Here is an 18,683-nt window from a genome sequence, read left to right on the forward strand (position 1 = left end):
CGGCGCTGGAGGCCGTGCGCATGCGCTGGGCGGGGAGTGCAGCGTGCCGAATGTCCGGGCTGCGGGCGCTGCTGGGTGTCGGGCTGCTGGTTGCGGGCTCGCGCCTGCCCCGGGTCGCAGGCCGGCAGAGTGTGTGCGTTGCAGGGCCTGCCTGGTGGGGAACGCCGCGCCGGGGCTCGGAGACCATGGCGAGCGCCGCGGTGAAGTACCTGAGGTACGGCCACCTTCTTCCACGGGGGCGGGGCGGGACAGGCCGCGCCCCCAGCGCCCGGGCGGTGGACTCAGGCCAGGACTTCCCACAGCCAGGAAGAGGCGCGGGCCGTGGACGAGGAGCTATTTAACGAATACCAATTCAGCGTGGATCAGCTCATGGAGCTGGCCGGGCTGAGCTGTGCCACGGCCATTGCCAAGGTAGGTGGCATGTGGGGAGGCCTCCCGCGGTGGAGCAGAGGGCCGTGACTGCCACACCCTTTGCGCCTCTGCCTTCATTCAGGCTTATCCCCCTTCGTCCATGTCCAAGAGTCCCCCTACCGTCTTGGTCATCTGTGGCCCCGGGAATAATGGAGGGGACGGCCTGGTCTGCGCGCGACACCTCAAACTTTTTGTGAGTATATGAGCTAGTCTTTGTAAAAAGGTATAAGCAATCTGGAATCAGAGACTGAATTGCTACTTTCCTTTCCAACCAGGGTTACCAGCCAACTATCTATTACCCCAAAAAACCTAACAAGCCACTCTTCACTGGGCTAGTGACTCAGTGTCAGAAAATGGACATTCCTTTCCTTAGTGAAATGCCCCCAGAGGTAGGTGGCTTATATCTCATCTCCCCAGTAAGTACTGCCTCTGCCCTTCCCTTCATGTTTTCAGACCGAGTTGCCTGCCATAAAAGTTGCTCTCCAAGTAGCAGCAGCAGTGTAGGAGCCCCTCCATAGTGTGTGCTCCAGCACTTCCCAACACTAGCAGATCCGGGCACCCCTGTTCTGCAGTCAGCTTTCTCCCCCAGCGTGCAGTTATCATAGACCTGACCCTCAGGGCCTCATCCTAAGCCTTTTCTGTAGATTCATGGATTTAGGGGTGGGAAATCTGAAATTTAAAGAATTAACTTACTCTATAGATGGAGATATTGACATGCAGAGAAACGGTTTGCCCAGAATCACAGAATCGGAACAAGGCAAAGCTAAGGCAGAATTGGTCCCTTCTGGCTTCCAGGCTCAGGCTCCCTACACTGTCAGCCCCTTTCTCCCCAAAGGAAGCAGGCAGGCAGGCACTCAGAATAGAACATATGCCTGAATTCAGAATGGCCGCAGTCTGCACTTTAGGAAGCAATTATCTCTATACCTCTGTGGTCTGTGGGTGCAGGGACAGCCCTTCCTATGTGACAACAGTTCCTGACATTCTTCCTGCTCCCCTACAGCCCATGATGGTTGATGAACTGTATGAACTGGTGGTGGACGCCATCTTTGGTTTCAGCTTCAAGGGTGATGTTCGGGAGCCATTCCACAGCATCTTGAGTGTCCTGAGTGGACTTACTGTGCCTATTGCTAGCATCGACATTCCCTCAGGTGCTGGGACCCAGATGGTGCGGGGGTCTGGTGTTCCACCTTGTCTTCAGGCTGGTACCCAGAGGACTGGATTCTTGATCCACAGTATAGACCAGATCTAAAATAATCTGAATGTACCTTTCCATGCCCCACATTAGGGCTGGGGAGCAAAGTTCATGCTGACCCTGTGGGAAAACCCAAACCCAATAGTACTGAGACTAAGAGTTTACCTATTCATAAGGACTAGACCATCTTTACTTCCTCATACCACTTTCTCTCTTCAGGATGGGATGTAGAGAAAGGAAACCCTGGAGGAATCCAACCAGACTTACTCATCTCACTGACAGCTCCCAAGAAGTCTGCAACCCAGTTTACTGGCCGGTATCATTACCTGGGGGGACGTTTTGTACCACCTGCTCTAGAAAAGAAGTACCAGCTAAACCTCCCGTCCTACCCTGACACAGAGTGTGTCTACCGTTTACAGTAAGGGAGGTGGGCGGGCAGCTTTCTAATAAAGGCTTGGTGCCGTCTCTTCAAATTGGAGTCTTCTGGCCTTAATATTCATCAGCAGGCTACACTTTGCTTGCGGAAACAGACCAGGCATTTGTAAGCAATAGAAAATAACTCCATTGTTATTTTCAGGTGTGATAGCCTTTACCCAGGAATGATACCTCTAAACAAACTCAGCTTAGCATTGTAGCGAGACCCCAAGAGGGTAACAGAGTTTCTTCAAAAGTCTCCAAGGGCCGTCTAATTTGTTTTCAGAACTTCACATGCTGGAAATGATGATGTTAACTGGGAATGACCTATAGGCTTGGGAGCCAAGCTCTCATTTAATCATGATTAGAAACAGGCAGTCTGGAAGGCTAACCCAGCCCATACATCTAAATGTATGTTTTTCTTAATCTTCACAGTATTTAAAAATGAAAACATTCTTCAGGGTATAGTAGTACAGGCCAAGGTAGAGGCAGGTGGATCTCTGAGTTCTAGGAAAGCATGAGATATATTAGAGAAATCCTGTCTCAAATAACAAAACAAACTGTCTTTTCACATAAGTCTACATTTTCAGACTTTACCAGAGACACTTCTTCAAATAGAAACTCCTACCCCAATTTCTCTTCCATCATCCTTTAGCTGGGCACCAGGGTCTGTACTTTCTGGACAGGACATTGTTCAGGGAATGTCTACCCCTCAGCTAGCACTGAATGCTTTCGCTTTCCTCAGCGGACTGGTGCTCCTTAGCTGCTTGCAGAGGGGCAAACCCAGGCTACCCCTGAAGAGGAGTCAGCAGGGCTACACTGGAGACCTTCGGTCCCTCTTCTGCTTCTTCTTTTTAGCTCTCTGGTCAGTGTTGATGCCAGCTCTCTCCTTTGGATGTGCCTGACTTCTCTCACCTTCATTCTCTACTTCCCAAGTCCTGCTGTCATCATCTTTATCGCTTACGTCCAAGACCACCTCCTCACGACACTTCTGTCTTTTCTTCTTGCCTCTTCTGACCTTTCTCTCTCCTTTTGTTAGGCCATCCTTCCCTTCTTCAGCTTGGGTGTCCAAGACCTCCCCACAGTGCTGCAGTTTCTTGCTGCTTCTCCACGGGTCTGTGCCCGCTCCACTGTCCGCTGCCTTTGGCCTGCCTGTCATATCTCTGCCTCCTTTATCACAGACTCCCATCTTCCCCTCTTCTTCATGGTGCTGCCTCCTCTTTTTCTCCTTTTTCCTAGATGACTGATCAGACTGCATTGTGCTCAGCTCTTTAGGCCCCCCTTCTCCTTCAGCCTCTTCCTCCCCACTTCCTATAGCCATTCCCTCTTTCTCTTCTTTCCGCCTCCGTTTCTTCTTCCTGCTTTTCTTAACGCTCTGGTCAGTGTATTCTAGGAGCGCCTCACCTACGTTCTTTTCAGGTGTTACAGCCTCTTCCTCCTCTCTCTGTTTCCTCTTTTTTTTCTTCTTTCGGGAGGGCTCCCTGTCAGCCTGTGGTTGACAGGTCCCCACATCCTCTGAGCCTTTGAACCGAGCCAGGAAGGCCTGCTCTTGGGCCTCCAGGCGAGCAAGTTTGGCCTTCATTGTGATTCCAATCCGGGCAGCCCTAAGAAATGGGTCCAAGTCAGCATAGAAAGTTGGGAATGGAGGGCAGCTGCCTAACTTCAAACACAAATGCATCAACAATAGCAATTATTTCCCTGGGATGGAAATAATTGAGAGGTGGCACCGGCTATTCTAAAGCATAGGCAGAAAAGATGGGAAACCCAGAAGGCGACCACAACTTACTTGTGTGCTGTTCGCCCCTTACAGGCTTTGAGTAGCATCTCATCAGTCAGACTGTAAGGGCAGACGACAAATCACAAACAGATGGTGAAAAGGCTTGATTTTTTTTCTGTCTAAAAAAATGTACATTTTCACTATTTCTTATTCAAAACCTGGTACTTTTTTAACTACTAAGAATACAAAGAATAGCCTATCTAATTCTACAACCTCCCTTCAAAGAGCCCAGTCAAACATTAGGTTTACTTATTCATCCTCTTAAGATGCCAAGGTCTCTCCTCCCACATGCCCTCAATGCAAAATACAATCTCACATCTTTGGAGGCATAGGCTCATGGCTGTCGTCACCACTGCTGCTCGCTCTGTCAGGCTTCTCCTCCCCTGAGGTTAGTGTGGCTGTCTAGAAGAAAAGAGTTGTGGAGATGGATGAAGCCAACCCAATACCTTTACCAACTCTCCTCCCTTTAAGAAGCCCTACAACTCACCACTGTTCCCTTGCAGAGCTATGCAGGCTGCGTATTTCAATTTGGGAAGGAGATGGGCCACAGTTATTGGAAAGTGGAGCAGTGTAGGGCCATATTATATGGGCCCATATTTTTGCTTTGTACGGTGGCCAGAAAAAAAACTTTTCTTGTCTTTTGATTAATACGGATTTAATATGTATATATTAATATGTGATATGTTAAATTGTGGATTTATTGTTAATTCCCAGTCTAAAATTATGGTATTGACCTGATAATGTTTATAACTGCTCATAAAATGTTAAGAAAAGTTTGACAGGCTCTATAAATGTTTGGATTTAATTATGGATTTATTGTTAATTATGGTATTGACCTGCTTATAAGATGTTGAGAAAAGTTTGATGTGCCCTGTAAATGTGTTGGTTTAATGCATATGTTAAACATTTTAGATTTTGATGCAATGTAAAACATTCAAGATGTGCTCTAAACCAGCTAAAAAAACATTTTCAACTCAGGTGATTCTCCTCTCCTTTGAATAGGAGACTATAGTCTTTAGGATCTTGATTATTCATAAAACATTGATTTCTCCTGACCCAAAAAAAAAATATGGCTCCAAGACACAGAGCCCACAGGTGTCTCTCTCCCTTAATCCCCTTTGTTCACAGAGGTGGGCAGTCAGAGAGAGTTGGAAGCTTCTTCTTCCCAGATTCCTAAGGCAGGAGCTCACATAATTTCCAAAGACAGGTAAATTTGAGTAAATGGTGAAGTCTTTGCCTAAGGCAGACGCATCATCTGTCCTGTTGCAGAAGCACAGGTTTTATTACAATAAATAAGAGGGAGTGGATTGTAGGCCCATATTATATATACAGGCCCATATTTCTACTTTGTATGGCAGCCAGAATTTTAGGCCACCATTTGCAGCTGCCACACAGGAGGTGGTCACCTCCCTAAACAAAGGGTCAGGATATGCTAATGTTGTTCTGCTGCTTCTTTGTAATTTGGGAGGTTGCCTGGGAAGGAGGTTAATTCAGTCTACATGACAGAGCAGGCAGACAGAGCAGGAAGATGGATAGGAAGACGTGACCAAATGGACATAGAAGGGTGTGGACCTGACCACAGTCATTCTCCCCGCTACCCAGGAAACAGAATGCTAATGAATTCCCCTCAGTTTACGTTTTGGTATAAAAGCTGTTTGGAGAATAAACACGGGTGAATTTTTAGGATGTGAACTTAGGATTTCATGAGGGATCCCTGAAAACTTCCCGATAAAGCCATGTGAGTTGTGCCTCAATTATTCCCATGCCTCCCTTATGATTCGAGAAATAATTTATGGTCTGGGCTGGCCCAGACCATGACATAGCAGCCAGGGCGTCTCTGGCTCATAGATGGCTGACTGTAGCACAAGCAGGGAAAACTTTAAGTTTTCATAGTGGAGTAGGTGCCAGTAGCTAACAAAAAAGGCAGCACTCCTATTCCCAGTTTTTGTTTAGTAGGTGAACAGAACCTATTATGGGCCATGTAGCTCAGGATAGAGTAGAAGGACAATGAATGGGTCCAGACAGGGAGACAGCTCAGCTGGTAACAGCACTTGATGTGCACGCACGAGGACCTGAGTGCCGATCTCCAGCACCCACATAGTGCTGTAACCCCAGCATGCAAGAGGCGGATTCAAGTGAGAGACCCTAGTTTAGTCAAGGAAGATATCTAATGTCAACCTCTGGCCTCTATATAAATATACATGCATGAGCACCTGCACACATGTACCCATACATATGTGAACATGTATACATGCACAAAAAATAAATAGAAAAAAGAATGAGATGAATCTAGTCCAGATGTAATTACATGAGCAGTTAGGATAAATGTTGCCCTCCCCACAAATAGCTCAAGCCAGGGTTTGAGAGTAGTTTCTAGAAGGCGCTTATGTATAATCTCAATCTGAAAGTCAAGAAATGGTTAGCAGGTGACGGGCAGAGAGAGCACTGGCAGAGAAGGGGCGGGAGGGAGAACATGGCTTCCTGAAGGAGAAGCAGCAGACCTGCTTCTGTCCAGAGAGACAGGTGGGAGTGGGCCAAGAGGGATAAATCAGGGGGTGGAGCCAGATGGCGGCGGTGCACACCTTTAATCCCAGCACTAGGGAAGTTGAGGCAAGTATATCTCTTCAGTTTGAGACCAGCCTGGTCTACAGAGTGAGTTTCCGGATAGCCAGGGCTACAGAGAATCCATTTTGAAAACAAAAAGAATCATAATCCGATTGTGTTTCAGAGAGAACCCTGTGGATGTTTTGAAGAAAGCCAGCTACCTGTACAGAGGGGAAGAGTTTCTAGAAAGGCAAGGACTGCCTGAACTAAAATAGATGCCAACAGATGGAGAAACTTGGGAAGGAAGCCCCGAGCACAGAATTTATGCTGCTAACTGCTGGCTTTCTACAGCTGTAGTAAGAAGCTGGAAAGCCTGGGTTCTATTCTTCTTGCCTTTATAAGCCATCTGTGGGTTCTTCAGCATTTGGTTTTTCACCCTTTTGGTCACATCTGTAAAATAAGGATCGGGACCCAGTAAAGAACTGCACCTCTCATTCTGGTACCTTCACAAACTTCTGGTACAGCAGATTGGGCTTGGGGTGATTACGCTGGGTAGTCTCCGTGGAAAGGCGCCTTATCTGCACTCCGTCCTGTTGGGAAGCACCGGTTGAGAAAGCAGCATGCTGTACCTCCCTGTGGCATCCCAGACACACATTCATTCATCAGTGCACCTGACAAGCTCATACCTTCCCTGTGTCCACTACCAAGCTGGCTGCAGTCTTGTTGAAGAGATCACTCCACCAGTGGTTTGTAAACTCCTTGGCAGGGTCATGTCCCACCTCCAGGTAAATAATAAATGGAAGTCACAGTCTGAGCACCGCCCCGGCCCTCATGGGTGCCCTCTCACATTCATGCTGGTCATTTTCCAGGCTTACCCCATGGGTGTCTTGCTTCAGCGTCACCTTGAGGGCCTGGGTGATGCCATTCTCATTTCGGCCCAGGCCTTTGCCTGCAGAGGACAGCGAGTGGTTTACTTTGTAGCTTGCCTTGAGCCCTCAGCAAGTCCTCCTGGGTCAACCGCTGTGCCTTTCACTGATCACTGGGTTTACTATGTCCCTTTCCGAATCTCCTCACTCCACAAGTGCCTCTATCTGACCCAGGATGATCTTTTTCTGTCGTATTTCTACTGGCTCCTCCAATCTGCCCAACTATTTTTACCTCATTATTCCCCCATTATTGAAGAATGAGAATTTCATCCATTCTTCCTTTTTCCAATAGGCCAGAAAATTTATGCTTCTAAAATTTTCAAACTAGTTTCTCCTCTGGTTGAACTGACATGGGGCAGAAAGAGGGAGTTGGGAGGATATGGAAGGGGCCCTAAAACACCTTGAGTCCATCCATGTTTTAGCAGCTGCTCTTCAGCAAACTTCATCCCACGACTCTTGACCTTTGGGGTGACACTCATGGCTGGCAGAGAGTCTTTGTCCTCAGATTCTCACCAGGGAAGATGTGGTACCATCCTTTGAATAGGGAAAGAAAGCCCTGGAGATGCAGCTTGGACAACAGAGCACATAAAGTCCCAGGTTTCAACCCACAGCATCCTATAGCACACACATATAATCCTATCACTTGGAATACAGACACAAGAGGATCAGAAGTTTGTATCACCCAGAACCATTTAGAAAGGTTGAAGCCAGCCTGTGTTATATGAGACCCTAAGTGAGCGAAAAAGAAAAGGGCACCGTGTGGTTAGTAGGTAGAATGCTTGTGAGCCTGCGTGAGGCCTGGGTTCAATCCCCAGCACCATTCACTGGCCTTGGCTCCTAGACAATAGGAAGTGATGGCCAGAGAGGTGCTTAGGTGGGTAAAGGTGATTCCTGCCAAACCCAGGACCTGAGTTTGATCCTAGAGACTTACTTAGTGGAAGGAGAGAACTAACTTCCATGGACTGTCTTCAGACCTCCATACGCATGCACATTCACAAACATACATGCACACACACACAGACACACATTAAAATGTAAACTATCATGAGTAGCTCGCTAGAAAGTCACACAACTAACATATGGAGAATTTAAACCAGTAAGCCTGTCTGCAGAGTCTGTAAGATCACCCTAAATTATTACCCTGTAAAATCAAAGCAATGAGGTGTTTGGTGTCTTGAGCTAGAGACTGGTCCTTAAGAGAGCCTACCGTCTATACTGTGCTCCAGCATTTGTACTGTCTTGGTATGGGAGCCAATCTTCCTCCTAATGACTGGTTCAGATTCCAGAAGCCTCCCTTTAAACTGTTCAGCTTAGGAAGGGGATGCTAGCAACACTAAGTAAACAAAGATGGGTGTCATACATTATCACCTCATTATACTTCACAGATATTCCTGTCCGATAGGTATTAACTCGTCCTACAAGTGAGGAAAAAAGGACCTGGGTTTCTTGCCTGAAGACCCATTCAAGCAATTTGAACACTAGCCCAAATCACATGATTCTGAGTAACTGCATTTCTTTACAGTTACTCACACATACTCCTTTTGGACCCACCTTGTACACTAAATTTGCCTCCGAAGCAGTTAAGCAGGCACATAACACTGAACAGACAGACTACCAGAGTCGGTTTGTGCTAAAATCATCTGTTATGGGTATAGGAGACAACTGCTTTTTGTTTTGAGACTATGTGCCCCCATTAGCCTGAAACTCTCTGTAGACCAGGCTGGCCTTGAACTCACAGAGATCTGCTTGCTTGCCTACCAAGTACTGGGATCAATACTATGTGCTACCACCCTGGCTGCAGAAAACTGTCAAAGCTGACTAACGGGGCTACTTGAGTAAATCTGGAGCTTCTCAAAGAGACAGCTCTAAAAGGCAAAACTTTCATCAGATTTAAAGTCTACTAAATACCCTTTATGGAGTCCAAAAAACTTTAAGAAATGCTCTTAAATATTATATATTGGTCTAAGAATGATGAGCAGAAGGTGAGAGGTGAAATCCAGGCATGGGCTGTCCAAGTCTCCCAAGGAATTAACAGGAAAAAGGTATTTAATAAATGTAAGACACGAGGGACACCTGGATGTTTCTAGCTGTAATAGCAAACAGAACTTTACAAAGCAGGAGATGCGGCTCGAGAGAGAGGGGCTTGGAAAACCTGCAGTGTACCATAGTAATTCCATAACAGACACTTCAAAGGGCAGAGTGAGACAGAATCCACAAAGGAAGCTTCAGTGGGGCAGAGCTGCCAGGCTTTCACTTGGTGCTGACAGGACAGCTGTAAACACCATTTCAGAAGGGCCCCCCTCATGAACTGCACTCTTGGGAAACGGCAACACACAAGTGACACAGGAGCCTCTGGACATTAGTCATTGGTGTGGAAACCTAGTGGGACGCGAGTCTGCACACACGTCGAGCAGTGCGCCAGTGATGCAGGAATAGCACAGGGCAGGCCCAGCACCTGCAGCCAGGAACCTGAAAAGGTGTAACTTGTACCTGAGACTCCACCTGTGAGACAATGCTCAGCCCATGACTGTAACACTAGCTCCCAAAGGCTGACTTCTGGGAGCCTGGGAAGGAACCTAAAGAGACTCAAACTCGACCAAATCAGCAAGCCAACCAAAGGCCAGATGGCTTTCATATTCTCCCTATACAACCTCCCTCCAGCACATTCCCCTCTAATACCTGGTGTTAGTTTAGCTAGCTCTGTCTTGTTCTCCTTATCTCTCCCAAAGAACACACACCGACCAGGTCTACAGGGCCCCCTCCTGGGAGCTGGGACTGTTCTTGGTTTTATGACTGTGTTTCCTAACCTTTCTCTTTTCAGTCAGCCGTTAGCCTTTCTCCCAGAGGCAGGGCCTACCCAGCCCTACCACGCCTTCTTTGATATATTTCCTCCCTTAGTTCTCTCTGCCAACTCAGGACCAAATCACCTGTTTTAGCCCGAGTTTAAAAATCACCTGTTTTACTCCAAGTTTTCCCCCCATGCACAATGTTCCATTACTTCCTTAAACGATTGGTGCTTACTTGGCTATTGCTGTACTTCATAGTAGGCCTACTCTTTGATACTTTTTGTACAGACAGTATTCTAATTTCAGGGGAGCAATGGGGATCAAGATGGATGTCCTGACATCAGTCTAGCAGAGGAAAACAACACCTCAACCCTAGAACAGCCTAGGCCCTCTTGAACATTGCAAACACTTCTGAAAGAATAATGTTTTTAGAAACAAGACTTCTTTGAACTTTAGCTGTCTGAGTGTTTGCCTGCATGTATGTGTACCATGTGTATACAGTGCTCTCAGAAACTGGAAGAGGGTGTTAGATGCTCTGGAATTTGTATTATAAATGGTTGCAAGCTACCATGTGGGTGCTGGACATTAACTCAGGTCCTTTGGAAGAGCAGTAAGTACTCTTAACCCCTGACCATCCATAAGATATCCATAAGGTATCCATAAGATACCATCCATAAGGTATCCATAAGATACCAAGAGATAAAAGGTGGCCAGGAGTGTAAGACAGGACTTTAAAAAGCAACAGTACCATGAAAAAGGCCAGGCACAGTGGTGTGCACTAGTGTGGGAGATGGAGACGGGAAACTCTCCAGGGCTTTATTTTAGGCCAGCACAGCCTAACCAAACAGTTAGAAACTCTGTCTCAAAAAACAGGCGGTTAATTCCTGAGACATTACATCTCAGGCTGACGTCTGGCCTCCATGTGTGTGCACGCCCATACATACACTCAAAAAATAAATAAATAAAAAGCCCCAGAGGTTGGAGAGATGGCTCAGTGGTTAAGAGAACTGGGTGCTCTTCCAGAGTTGTGGGTTTGATTCCCAGCACTCACATGGCAGCTCACAAACTAGTTTCAGGGGATCTGACATCTTCTGATCTCCTCAGGGAACCAGGCACACATGGGGCACAGACATACAAGCAGACAAAACACCCACACATATAAATTCTTTTTAGAGTTATTATTTATTTATCGAATTAAGCCACTAAATCTGTGGCAGTTCTTTCCCTAGCAGTGAGGTCAACGCACAGGATAATGACTATTAGAGACAAGGAAGTTATTGATATGATGTATAAAATGACAGTTTGGGGGCCTGGAGAGATAGCTCAGTGGTTAAGGCATTTGCTGCTCTTGAACAGAAAAGGGGTTTGGTTCTCAGTAAGCACAAGGCAGCTTACAACTCCCCACACCCTCTTATTGACAGCAGGCATGCATCAGATGTACATACATACAAGCAGGCAAAACACTTGTACACATAAAATATAAATTTTAAAAAAATAATAAAACAGTCCTGGCAGCCCTGTGTGGTGGTGCACAGGAAACAGAGCAGCAGATCTAAGTGACAGAGGCCATCCCATCTACATACTAAGTGCCAGGCCAGTAAGGGGGACATAGTGAGACCCTACCTCAAACAGTAAGTTCGGTTCTCAAAGCCAGACAGACCCCTTTGGGTTGAGGCCCACGAGATAAAACTCTTCCCATAAACCCTCCCATGTACTTGCCCTTTCCCCTTTCTTATGACTGCATAGACCATGTAATTTCCCAAGTAGCACACAAGTGATACCATTGCTCTGTTGGGAGAATATACTCTATGTACTCCCGTGGCTAGGAACATTCTCCAACTTCTGCACAGCTAAAAGTCAGCAAAGTCCACAGAACCTTTTAAGGGGGCTGGGGCTATCAGGCATCTCAAGTATAAAGAGGAGGCACATTTAGGACAAACCACATTTCTATCCGCCTTTCCACCAGGAAGGATGTTATATAAAGCTCAAGTGATACCTGAACCTTGAGCACAGCAACAGAAAAAGAGTGAAGTGGCCCTACCCTTCGCCCCCTTGTCTTTTTTTGTTTTTAGATAGGGTCTAATTACCGGCTGGCCGGGGTTCGAGACCGGCCAGCTTCTCTCTTCCGATTTTACCTTGCTTCTTGATATAGAAACACAAGTAAAATTTAGATACTGAGGTCACCTTAAAACCTCTCAGAAATTATCTTTGATTATTTTAACAACAATCATACTCCACACTTGTAGTGCACTGACTCAACACCAGCCTGCTCTTAACTGCTTCACATTGATTCTATCTATGCCTGCCAACAATCGTAGAAGGTATTCCTTATCCGTAATTTATGAAGAAGAAATCGGGCACTGATAACTTTAGTTACTCGCTGAAACCAAATTAGCTATAGACCCAGGACTGATAGTGAGGAATTTCAGAAGCTGCTATTTTGGGGTTCTTACTGTTTGTTATGCTCTCTGTAAGACTTCCCACATCCTATTCTTCGACACAGTAATTCAGAACCATACTCCCCGGAGTCGGAGACGATTTTATTTCCCAGCCCTTGACAATAAGAACGCGTTCAGTGTTTTTGAACAGAACTGAGTAACCAAGTAGGAATCGCTTTCAACATACTTGAGCAATAGCCAGGCGTAGGCAGACGCAGCTAGATCTGTGAAGGCTGCAAGCGCACTCTGAGGCACTGTCCCCTCTCCAGTCAGTTTTCAGGGATGGCCAGAGCCACCCGATTGCAGGAGCCTAAAAGGCTGGCCGCTGCCTTTTTCTCCACGGCAGCAGAGTCAGCAGGGTGGAACTACTGGCAGGTCTCCGCCTTTGCTCCTGTCCCTGAGGAAGCAAACCCCTTACCTTCAGTGCGCGGTCCTCTCCGTGGAAGCACGTGTCACGCCAGGCGTGGGTGTCGCCATCTTCCCGGAAGTGCACTTCGGTCCTTCTAGGATACAAAAACCATAGAGATGCCCGGGCTGTCAGAGACCACGCTTCCAGCTGGTTGCCACGGAAACTGAGTTCCTGGCTAAAGTGCAAGCGTCCTCCTCTCAGTACACTGGAAGCGAGGACTCTTACCTGGGTTTCGGGTCCCTCGTTAGGCCACAGAGGCTCAAGGAATGACCGATCTATCTCATCTTGAGACTTGCCGGGTCGATGCTTCTGGGAGCTTTCCACACACAAAACTCGCTCAATCGAGAGTCCCAGGAATTCTCTCCAGCTCCTGCAAGACTTAGGTGAAAGTTAAGAGAGGTTTCCACAGCCTGGGAGCAACTGACTCCTTAACAATATACTAGTCTGGGGACGCCCCTCCTACTTTCCATGCACTTTTGATCTATCAGAAACCTGAGGAATGCCTCCAGATGACTGTTTTTTACCTGGTTCAGCACCGACTCTGGGTTCCAAAGTACACATCCTTAGTGTCTCTGTGGGCTAATCTAAAAAAAAAAAAAATCTCCATTTAGGAGACCTGAGATCACTCATACTTGTTCGGCTCCCAGTCCAAATCTGGCCTCAATTAGACAATGGCCACCACTGGTCCAGTTTGAAAAAAAAAATCGATTTTAATATCTAAATTTATTTAGATAAATTCATAAGACAGAATGGAGAAGGGTTTGAGACTCCTCCCACCACATAATTCCCAGCACATCTTAACACTTCTGATCCCTCCAACTCGGCTTTGCAACTTCTCCTAGAGCACGGACTAATTAACTTCTATCCCCTTCCCCCAAAAGGTTCCCCGAGTCCTTGGGAAATGAGTCATAAAGTCAAGATTATGCCGGGTGGTGGTGGCGTACGCCTTTAATCACAGCACTTGGGAGGCAGAGGCAGGCGGATCTCTGTGAGTTTGAGGCCACCCTGGTCTACAGAGCAAGTTCCAGGACAGCTAGGACTGTTACACAGAGAACCCTGTCTCAAAAAACAAAACAAAACAAAATAGACAAAAAGATTATGCCTCAGCTGGGACAGCTTGTCACAAAGGGGAAATAGTGACTGCGGGAACCATGGATCCAGAACTTCAAAATGGAAACAGGACAGCTATCCCGTCCGTCCCCCCAGTCCCCCTGCCCCGCGCCCGCCATTTCTCTGCCCCAACGAAGAACCAGGCATTGCAGCAGTCTTGACAGCCAATGAGTCCAGGACACACACACACCCGCTTCAGAATGGCGGTGGCATGCACAGCAAGTTTCTTTATGCAAGGCATGTTTTTCTGTCTGGAAAAAGTTCCTGATGTATGACCTGAAACTGCTCTTGGAACTCCTTTTTACCTTATGCTGGTTGATTCTAAACACAAGCCTAGACACTCTAGTTTGAATTTTTATGGTTTCTGTTTGATGGTCTGTAAGTTATTTATTGGCAACTTGATGTTCTCATAGGAGAAAAAACACTTGCTGTGTTTTTCAGGTTGTCTGCCTCCATCTTCAGACACACACAAACTGGTTATGGATGAAAAAGACCCTACGTCTTTAAAAAAATCACTCAAAACTCCAGCTGTGCCTGATTAAAATAATCACAACTGGGGCCTGGAGAAATGGCTCAGAGGTTAAGAGCTCTGGCTGCTCTTCCAGAGGTCCTAAGTTCAATTCCCTGCAACCACATGGTGGCTCACAACCATCTGTAATGAGGTCTGGTGCCCTCTTCTGGCCTGCAGGCAGAACACGGTATGTCTATTCACACACATACACACACACACACACACACAATTTAAAATATAGATAATAAAATATATATTACATATATATAAATTTTTCTTATATATTTTGTGTTACATAATATATACCACATTTCAAAAAATCACAACTGGGCTTCAAGGCAGACAAGGTCATCAGCTCTCACCTGAGTAGCCAGTCTTTCCTCCTAGCTGGTTGTATGTGATTAGGCCTTATGAGAGATCTCAAGGTTCTCTGGGAAAACTTGGGTGTAAGAAAAAGAATGGGGAGAGAGCTCACCCCTGCAGCAGTCGTGACGCTGCTGTGTGGACTGGATGAGGCCTACTAAATATAATTACAAATATCCAACTTTATGAATTTTCCCCTTCTTGATTCTTTTTTTTTTTTTTTTTTAGCAAAGATGTTCTCCTATTCAAGCACATGGATGTCTTTGAAACTCTTGCTGAAAAACTTTCCTCTCAGGATCTGTGTGCCCACAGGTGATGGTTTAAATAAACTGAAAAAAAATTCCAACCAGGGAAAAAGCTAACCTAAAACTTGTAACAAAAAGGTTAATAATTAAAAGTTTATGTATAGGTGATCTTAATTTGCTACAACATGCCATATATGAATTTGGATTCAACTCTGTTTTAAGAAAATAGAGAGAAACAGTAAATAGGTTTAAGAAAATTTTAACAAATATAAAGTTATAAGATTGTATTTCTGGAAAAAAAGAGGCTTAAAATCTTTTGAATAAGAATGAATTTTTATATGATGAGATGAAACTTTGTCATAAAAATGAAAAAAAAGCAAATAAAGACAAAACCAGGAAAGCAAAAACAAAGTCTCAGGAGGCCTGAGTGTGCACATATGGATGGGTGACTACAGTTTATAAACATGTGTATCCTGAGTTACAATGGTCTGTCCATGTTAACAGAAACTGAGGTATGATGTGTGTCATCACCTGTGCCTTTGCTAACTTTGTTAAGCTTTAGCTATTGAAGAAACTGAGTTATATATTGTAACCGAAGGTTTCTCTCCCACCTGCCAGCTCCTGAAGCTCAGAGGCTTAAACATTTTACATTAGCTTGGATTTTTACATATTGATACAAAATTGAGGTTATTTATTTAGTGTGTGTGTGTGTGTGTGTGTTTTGAGAGACGTTTCTCTATAGCTTTGGAGCCTGTCCTGGAACTAGCTCTTGTAGACCAGGCTGGCCTCAAACTCACAGAGAGCCACCTGCCTCTGCTTCCCGAGTACTGGGATTAAAGGCATGTGCCATCACTGCTCAGTTGAGGTTATTTTTGTTATACTGTATGTTATAGAAATGATAGGATTAAAAGGTAGATTACTGAATCTACTTTTAAACCAAAAAAGCAACTACTAGTTTTAAATATTTTACATTGATAAGAATTTTTGTATATTGATACAAATTTAAGATTATTTTTGTTAGAATATGCTGTTCATATATTTCTACTCTTGTTCACAGTATTGTGCCTACACAGCTCATTTAACAATATAATGCAATTTGGCTTTTTGAGACAGGGTTTCTCTGTAGTTTTGGGGCCTGTCCTGGAACTAGCTCTTGTAGACCAGGCTGGCCTTGAACTCACAGTGATCCTGCCTCTGCCTCCCGCATGCTGGGATTAAAGGCATGCTCCATCAGTGCCCAGCTATAATGCAAATTTTTAGTCTTTGAAAGTTATTATTACAAACTATTTAGAATAATATAGGAAGACAGGTTCGTGTTAGTCACTGATTACATTCGAACTTGTAGTCATGTTAAGTATGTTTTCAAGGTTAAACAAAGATATTTTAGATAGGTAGGAGGTCTTCAAACACATTAGAAATCTACAAAATATAGCATTTAAGATGTTATAGTTATATAAGGTTCTTTTTTTTTTTTTTAATGACAATAAGGTTTGCCTGCTCCTGCACCAATCTACTGCGGAGAAGATAATGGGCATCAAAGAAGAAACTCCACAGGAGTTTCCTTTATTTATGGCTAAAGTAAGCCACTAGGAAAGAAAGTACCTCACCTAAACTTCTAACAGTATGCTGTCCTAATTGGACAAGCAGTACACAAAAGAAAGTGACTGCCAAATTTTGCCAAGACAAGGTAGGATAGTCTTTCAGAATATCCTGCTTCACAGAAAGCCTGTCAGATATCCTAGGCCTGTAGGTCAAAGATGGCTGCCCCAGTGTTACAGAGGAACCTTGGGCGACTGCCCAGGCTGTCAGCTGTCTGTCATTGCTCACAGTTTTTGGAAGTCACTTGTTCGCACTTCCTGTTTACTCAGGTAATATTATTTCCTTCTCAGGTCTCTGATGGAGGTGAAGACTAGATAGTTATAGTTTTTCTTGTTAATAAATTCAGAAAAGAAACTCACTAAAGAGGTGTAATGTGTATAAGATTGAGATACCTCAAAAGATAGTTTTGGATTGGTAATGTAAGTTAGGATAAAAACTAAATTATGTACAGCACTTTGGACTCATCAAGATAGGATAGATCATGGAGTATTTTCTATAAACTGGTCAAATATTAATGAACTGGACATTGTTAATGTAATTCTTGACTGTATATATTATATATAGTTATTGTACTTATTGTATATAGTTTTTCTGTGTTAGTTATAACCTTTGCTTTTTTATTTTAGACAAAAAGTGGGAAATGTTGTGATATTTGTTTGTGTTCTAACAAATAAATCTTGCCTGGAGATCAGAGGATGAGCTAGCCACTAGTTAACCATAGAGGTTTAAAGGTCTGTACAGATAGACAGGAAGTGATAAGGCAGGCCAGAGACTGGAATTTGGCCTTTTTTGGTCTAAGGAGTTGGAGAGGTAAAAGGTGACCATGGTTGCTTCTTCTCTGTGCTTTCAGCTCTTACCCCAATATCTGACTCTGGAATTTTATGATTAAAACTAATTAGGATTGTGCTTCAATATATATTTTAAAATACTGTAATATTTTATAAAACACACCGTAAGAGGATTAGGAAAATGAGGTTTCCAGTCTCTCCATGGGCTGTATTTATGGTTCAAAATTTACTTGATACTAAAAGAACTTCAATTCAAAAATTGTAACTTTAGCCAGGCAGTGGTGATGGTGCACACCTTTAATCTTAGCATTTAGGGGGTAGAGGCAGGTGGATTTTTGTAAGTTTGAGGTAAACAGTCAGTTCCAGGACAGCTGGGACTACACAGAGAAACCCTGTCTTGAAAAAAAATTGTAATTTTTTTTAGTAATTAATTATTTTTATTTATTTTCCATATCAACCACAGTATCCCCTCCCTCCTCTCCTCCTGTTTCCTCCACACTCAACTCCCATCTACCCCCTCCCCATCGACTTATAGGTCAAAAATTATAACAGACTATAAAATTCTAATTTCATGAGAGTTACTGTAGATGACTGAGACAAAAGCCAATGGTCAGCTGCCTTATAAATGATAAATTCTCTCATGATCAGAGCTATGTTTGTAGTCATGCTAACTACAAACATAATTTATTTACAGAGACAAACTTGGAGGGTGTGGTGGCTGTTCTTGACTGTCAACTTGATCATCTCTTTGATTAACTAAACTAAAACCTGTAACACCTGCATCTCTCGGTACAGTTTACGCGCCACTGTACCTACCACACGCCAGTCAGGCAAGGGCCTGGAGACTGAAAGAACACACAAGAGACCTGGGTCATTCCAAAAGAGTTGAGCCGAAAACCGTTTATTCGACCTTGGGGAAATCCTTACACACCTAGCTGATACACAAGGAATTCCCCCAGGCAGGTGGGAAATTGCCACACCCAAGATGGTGTAAACAATGCCCTACACCTAATCACCAGGAAGGGCAGAAGGAGCACAGGAACAAACAGGATGTTTTAGCTGGCTGACCAGAAACTGTCCTCAAGATGAACCCCAGGAGCAGGGGTAGACCCATAGGCCCTACAAAAACCCAAGGTTCTGGGTACACTTGTGAGGGCTTTTCCTTGAATG

General features: G+C 44.7%; 3 protein-coding genes across 6 annotated transcripts in view; 2 read left to right on the top strand and 1 right to left on the bottom strand.

Moving 5' to 3' along the window:
- Naxe (NAD(P)HX epimerase) lies at positions 1-2,076 on the top strand. Its single transcript, XM_048454205.3, has 6 exons — positions 1-214; positions 303-411; positions 494-604; positions 687-800; positions 1,412-1,559; positions 1,823-2,076. The coding sequence occupies exons 1-6, from the start codon at positions 21-23 to the stop codon at positions 2,023-2,025; spliced, it is 879 nt and encodes a 292-aa protein (XP_048310162.1). The 5' UTR covers positions 1-20; the 3' UTR covers positions 2,026-2,076.
- The window catches only part of Gpatch4 (G-patch domain containing 4), a 24,020-nt gene continuing 6,023 nt past the window's right edge, over positions 687-18,683 (bottom strand). The window contains exons 2-11 of one of the 4 annotated variants that reach the window (XM_087897391.1): positions 13,422-13,481; positions 13,123-13,275; positions 12,907-12,991; positions 7,665-7,798; positions 7,214-7,287; positions 7,025-7,117; positions 6,842-6,928; positions 4,111-4,196; positions 3,804-3,854; positions 687-3,621 (exon numbers count right to left, since the gene is read on the bottom strand). In XM_087897391.1, coding sequence (XP_087753517.1) covers positions 2,832-3,621; positions 3,804-3,854; positions 4,111-4,196; positions 6,842-6,928; positions 7,025-7,117; positions 7,214-7,287; positions 7,665-7,743 — 1,260 coding nt within the window. In that variant the 5' untranslated portion in view covers positions 7,744-7,798; positions 12,907-12,991; positions 13,123-13,275; positions 13,422-13,481 and the 3' untranslated portion in view covers positions 687-2,831. The other 3 variants (XM_087897390.1, XM_087897393.1, XM_087897392.1) reach the window with 3 other exon arrangements.
- Positions 15,093-18,683, top strand: part of Hapln2 (hyaluronan and proteoglycan link protein 2) — an 18,783-nt gene continuing 15,192 nt past the window's right edge. The window contains exon 1 of the mRNA XM_087897396.1: positions 15,093-15,193. The gene's annotated coding sequence lies outside the window, so the exon portion shown is untranslated. The remainder of the gene's footprint in view (positions 15,194-18,683) is intronic.

The sequence above is a fragment of the Myodes glareolus genome, chromosome 17 (genome assembly GCF_982192425.1).
Source record: "Myodes glareolus chromosome 17, mMyoGla1.1, whole genome shotgun sequence".
Taxonomy (NCBI): domain Eukaryota; kingdom Metazoa; phylum Chordata; class Mammalia; order Rodentia; family Cricetidae; genus Myodes; species Myodes glareolus.

Excerpts from the sequence above, each read along its gene's own strand:
- Naxe (XM_048454205.3), top strand. The coding sequence starts at position 21 with ATGCGCTGGGCGGGGAGTGCAGCGTGCCGAATGTCCGGGCTGCGGGCG. Across the intron at positions 605-686 it reads CGCGACACCTCAAACTTTTT|GGTTACCAGCCAACTATCTA; the intron begins GTGAGTATATGA and ends CTTTCCAACCAG. Across the intron at positions 801-1,411 it reads TTAGTGAAATGCCCCCAGAG|CCCATGATGGTTGATGAACT; the intron begins GTAGGTGGCTTA and ends GCTCCCCTACAG.